Raw genomic sequence first — 6,000 nt, 5'->3', positions numbered from 1 at the left:
GCAAATTCATCCCAGCTTCTGTGCAGTAAAAAAATGAGTCCCCAGGAGAAAAGATGACAAAGCCACAGTCCCAAGCTGTTCCCTGCCTGAACCGAAACGCTCTGCTGTCAATAATGAGCGCGAGCATGGAGCTGAGACATCACATCACTGCACACCTGGATGAAGGACTCCAATATTCCTCCAGTCCGGCCCAGGGGAAAACACTCTTTTCAGACCTGCAGTGCTAATTAATGGTAATGTCATTCATGAAATAGGTGTTATAAATAAAAAATGTCCACATAGGGAGGGGAACATCGCAAAGCCCTTGCTGGGTGTTTATATAATAATGACAGCAGGTAAGAAGTGGGGTTTATTGACAGGTTGCCAATCACTCATGGAGCTGACACTACTGATACAATGTTAGCCATGGACTACACACTAGCATTAAAAATAAGTCGTAAAAACAACAATATTGCAATGTTGAGTTGAGTGCTGGGGTAGGGTTGCCTGCTGCATAGTGCTTTAACGAATAATACCGCTATAAAAACTGTACAGGCAAGGCCTTAAGTGACATTTTTACCCACCATACAAGGGTAAAAAGAAGTCAACCACTTATATAAAACTGCTCGCTTCTTGATGACGTAGATGTAGTGTTTAGGGATGATTGCTGACCCAATTTGTTTTTCTCCAATTGTCATACAAGTCTAAAAAGAAGTTATCTACTGCATTTTACTATTACTACTCCTGCTATAAATTGTGTGGTCGACATAAACTCTGACAAGGGAAGGACACCTGCCTGTGTCTGGGACGTGAGTCTCTTCACATTCACACAAAAGAATGTTGAATTAAAGTGGCCTGGTGTCAGGGGCGGACTTACCATTAGGCAAACGCAGGCAATTGCCTAGGCAACATCTCATAGAAGCTGATTGTTGATTTTTTTTCATCAATTTAAAGTACATATTACTGTTTTAGTCTTAATTCACGTGCTCAAAACTACATCCAAATGCATAAACTATCATGATCATTTCGACCGTGATTGACGTGATTTGCCGATAAATGCCCTTCAAAGTCGATCACAAAAATGGATTGGCGTGCGTGCGGCGGCAAACACGACATGGTTTCTGTGTCACATATGGTTGCCAACACCCGTATTGAGCAGACAACGGACGCACTTTGACCCGTATTGCAGCAAGAATCAAACCTAGTCTGGCTTCAGTTTGACAGCTTGACACAGGCTACACCAATCAATGCTAGCATGTTTGATCATTCCCTCATCAAACGTATCGCCGTTCGAGCGATCTTGCATCCTTCTTTACACGATTTGCCTGGCTGTCACTGGCGGCAGCTAGCTAGCTCGCTAACTAGAGTTATCCGCCCAGCCGCGTCTTCGGACTCCAAATGTGACTTTTTAACCACAGTGACATTTTGTTTTTAAAACAAACAAGCAACGTGGTTAGTTTGGAGCTCGTTTTTGTCCCACGGGAAAGCTACAAGTGGATATCACATTCATGGGGTACGTACTAAATTTTTCAAGTGTCACTGAACAATTTTGGTCTCTTGTTGTCATGATACTAATTATGTCTTGTCCTCAAAACACTATTTGCGTGTGGTTGTTTAATGAACATACAGTAAACACATAGTGGCTTATAAAAGTGATATTATGCCAGCTGATTTTGATGGATGATTGGTATTGGAATCGAAGCTTCCCTAATTTTAATTAATATTTTAATGTAACTACATTTAACATTTTTAATGTTATCAAATATATAAAAATATTTCAATTCAACAACAAATAACGACACAATATTAATGTACTGTACAGACAGGCAGAATATCACCACTGTCCCTTTAAGAAAGACCCGCCCCTTGACGTGAACGTAAACAGGAAGTGCTTTGGTACAATCATAGCTCAGGGATTCCACACATTTATTTGGAAGGCGATGCAATAGTCTGTTCTTTTTTATACAGCCAATGGTGCGTAAAGAAGGAAAGTGTGTGTATGTGATGGTGTAATGGTCCAAGCGACGTGTTTTAAGGACAAAATGCGGACCTCGCTGTTGTTTTTTCCTTTCCTATGTCTGCCCGCCGTCGGACAAGCTTCTCTGCCGCTGGTTATTAACACATGGGGCTTCAAAAATGCGACGGCTGCAGGTATGTGGGTCATTACCCACAATTCGGTGCCATTTGAGTTCCCATTACATTGCATGCTGTATTTGTTTTTTTTAAAATCCTATTGAAATTAGAACAGTCACACATTTGAAATTGTAAGTCCACTTCTACCTGAAAGCATACCGATACTGTATGTACAAGTAAAAGGATGAATTCATTAAGAACAGTTGATCTTACTTTTTTGCAAACAGGCCAAACTGACATGCCCTTACTTATGTTTTGCACGGCTACATGTTTTGTAATTGTTTTGTAATGCCGTTTGTCAACTTTTTGAACAAATGTAAATTGTTTATAAGTTTTTAATGCTTTAAAACTTTCAGGTAAGTTCCTGTGTTGACTGGCCCCAGTTACTCTGATGAATCTCCCTTTAAAAATACACCCATTCCTCTGGTTCACGTGTCAAACTGGGAATAACGTGTGCCAATAATGCACTTCACCTTTTTAGTTCGAAATGTATTTGTTCTGTCATTTTGACAGAAAATTTGTACTGCCTGCAGTTCTTGGAAACCAGGGGTGTCCAAACTTTTTCCAGCAAGGGCCACATACTGAAAAATGAAAGGATGCAAGGGCCACTTTGATATTTCGTAAACCAACACATTGAGATATGCTAAGAAGCTATATGTACCTCAAGAAAAAAATGCATTTCACCTTTGTAATATAGCTGTAATATAGGTGAAATGCTACTAAAAATGGCCTTTTTTCCATAATAGTATGAGTTAATTCTTGTAATATTGGGACTTCTGTTCTTCATTCAATTATGTCTGATATTTCGACTTTATTCCCGTAAAATTACAGCTGTTTTTTCCATTTCTGCTGATTTTTTTACATTTTCAAAGTACTTCAGCTTTTCTCTTGTAAATTTTCTTCTTGTAATTATAACTTTATATTTTTTAAAACAATAATGTATTTTTTCTTTATTTCCACATTGTTACTAAAATAATATTTTTTCCTCATTTTACGAGTTTATTCTCATAAAATTGCAATTTTTCAAATTTGAAAACTATTTTTTCCTCGGAATATTTTGACTTTACTCTGGTAAAATTTCTGCTGTTGATTTTTTTTTGTATACTTTTCCAAATATTTCAACTTCTTTTTTCGTGATATTTTGAATTCGCATGTTATAAATTTTGCCCCAACCTACATTTCCAAAAATTGCAACTTTATTTATTGTTTTTGACTTTAAAAAATAACTTTTTTCTTTAATATTTCAACGTCATGCGACTAAAATAACATTTCTCCTCATACTGTTACTTTAGTCTTGAGAAATTCTGACTTTTTTTCTTGCTAGATTACAACTCTTCTCTTAATATTTTGACTTTTGATAAATTTGTTCTGTTGCTGTTGTTTTTTTAAAGTTTCCTTGTTAAATTACATTTTTGGACTGTGCTGCGCGCCGATAAAATCACAGCCGTTGGCCACAAATGGCCCCTGGGCACCGCACCTTGGACATCCTTGTTCTGAACCTTAATATTATCCGATCAAGCGAGAAGATATTCCAAGCATTTTTTGTTATCAAAAAGAAATACTTGAATGTCTGCTTCTCACCTTGACATTCTCACTTGGCTTTTCATTTCAAAGCAAGCGATCAAATCAAGTTGTTAGTAAAAAATATAAGAATTAAATGCATGGGCAATTGTGTAATAATATCATGAGGTTATATTCATGTTTCTATTCATATATATATATATATATATATATATATAGACATTTACAAGTGGCCTTCTGAGGACAGCCATACCTGCAATGTGCATGGCCTTCAGTGAAAACAAAGTTTGACGCCCCTGCTCTAGTCTCTTGATCTTCAGGGAGTAACTACGGGTAAATATACACTCATAATGACAGGGTGGACTTGAGAAGGAGATGATTAAATAGTTCCAGCATTGTAGATTTTCTTTTGTGTTTCAGAGTGAGGGAGTGATAAAGTGAATGAATGGCCTTTTCTTTTCTTTTCTTTTCATTATTACGGTTACACGATGTAATATGTCCACCCTGTTAACCTTGTATATTTAATATTAATTACATAAAATGTAGTGATATTTTGATTGTCTTTGAGGTTCTTAACATGGTGAATGAGTTAAACAACTGAAATCGGTGACAAAGCAGGCACATGTCCGTTCAACTTTCTTTTTATTGCAAATGAATGTGTTGGATCTACATTTTGCTTTAAAATAAAACATGCTTTTTTTTAAGACAGTAGGTATTTATTGATATTTCTTTTTAATACTTTTACTTAAAACATAAGGGACATTTTAGGTCTTCAAAAATGAAAAAAAAAACCCACAACGACTATGCATTAAGAACACTTGCCAATTAATATGAAAATGTCCCGTACCAGGGTGGACATTTGGACTATGTTGCATGCCAAGAATTTATTCAATATCCTGAGCTTGATAAATTTGTACATTTCTTGTTGTTTACTAAGCCCTCTTTCAGGTATGATAAATTCTTGCAAAAGAAAAGCTTTTTGTTTTTTTTAAAGTTACAATGCTGAAATGGCATCGAATTGTATTTAACGGTTTAGACTTGAATAGGTGACTTTTGACCTTATTACACCACTAAAACAAAGTACTGAGTGTGCTACATATGCCTATGTAGGAACAGTGTTGCTAGGTATCCAAAAGTAAACCAAAACTATTCTAGCTTCCCAACAGTGACTGTATTGCTATAATTACCATTTGAAGTACAGTCATCCCTCACTACATTGAACGGAAAACTTGAACGGAACCAATCAAAGTAATCATGGAAAACTTACCTACCGCCTGCAGTTCACGCAAGACACGGTTTTATTGACTGCTCCTCCACACAATAGGCAGCTCTCTGCTGTTGTGTGCTGCAGTGAAATGCGTCCAAGTGGAAACAGCAGTTAGGCTGAACTAATCTTCTGCACCACAGAGCCACATTTGTCAAAACGGCCACCCTGACCACCCCGTAGCTACGCCACTGTTGCTCCCTCACTCTATCATTGTTTTTCAAAAATTCATTAATAAATGATCGTTGTTTTGTGGTTGACTACGGCCTATTACTTGGAATAAAAAAAATGTATATTTAACCAAACTGTATGTATTTTTGTCCAAATTGTAAATGAAGTAAAATACAAATACAGTACAAACCGTTAAAACCACCATTCAACGTGTGAATGTAGAATTCTACATTGGTCACTAGGTGGCAGTAATTGTTGGGTGAGAGAAGCACTCGACGTGAGCGACCGGCTTTTATTGCAGGTTGAAATGATCTCACAACAGGCACAGCAATAATAACATAATAATCCTAATCATAACACGGGTTACTGTTGTGGCCATAACCCACAACAAGCTAAAACTCAAGTCTGAACCCGCAACGTCACTTCCTGTCTGCCATCGATTCTGCTCCCCTACAAGGTAAACTGTCTTAAATGGCTTATTTTCTCTGATTGCATATGCTATATTGGGTAATACGAGTGTACATGTGACTATGTGGGTGTTATTTCATGTCTAAATGGCTCTAAATGGCTAATGTTAAAAAAAAACATATTTAGAAGATCATAAACATGTTTTTCTATGCCATAACTAGAAAAATATTCCACTTATAAAGAAGGAATCCTGCTTCACGGAAATACACTTTTTGCGGTTGGGTCTGGAACCACTTAATCATGATAAATGACGGTTTACTGTATAATCAAAAGGTTGTTACTATTCTGCTCGACTTTAAGGCAAAGTCTATGTACATTTTCAGTGTTTAAATGCACAGGAACTGTACTTTTACAATCAATTGCCTTGGTGTTCCCATACTATGATAGGATATTAAGTCATAGCCATACTATAACAGCTGCGCGTAGTCAGGAGATCGGGAAGAATCTCGAATGTTCGTTGGGCA

At 37.0% G+C, this 6,000-nt stretch overlaps 1 protein-coding gene across 5 annotated transcripts in view; it reads left to right on the top strand.

Moving 5' to 3' along the window:
• The first annotated feature begins 1,855 nt into the window (after nt 1-1,855).
• aga (aspartylglucosaminidase) overlaps nt 1,856-6,000 on the top strand; it is a 17,785-nt gene continuing 13,640 nt past the window's right edge. For 3 of the 5 annotated variants that reach the window (XR_008572940.1, XM_054792580.1, XM_054792581.1), the window contains exon 1: nt 1,856-2,130. Coding sequence is in view for 2 of the 5 variants with exons in the window: in XM_054792580.1 (XP_054648555.1) it covers nt 1,992-2,130 (139 nt within the window). In the remaining 3 variants the exon portion in view is untranslated. Of the gene's footprint in view, nt 2,131-3,175; nt 5,526-6,000 lie in introns of those variants that run through there. The other 2 variants (XM_054792583.1, XM_054792582.1) reach the window with 2 other exon arrangements.

The sequence above is a fragment of the Dunckerocampus dactyliophorus genome, chromosome 11 (assembly GCF_027744805.1).
Source record: "Dunckerocampus dactyliophorus isolate RoL2022-P2 chromosome 11, RoL_Ddac_1.1, whole genome shotgun sequence".
Classification (NCBI taxonomy): domain Eukaryota; kingdom Metazoa; phylum Chordata; class Actinopteri; order Syngnathiformes; family Syngnathidae; genus Dunckerocampus; species Dunckerocampus dactyliophorus.
Note: the sequence above shows the minus strand (reverse complement) of the source record. Positions and strands in the feature narration are given on the sequence as shown.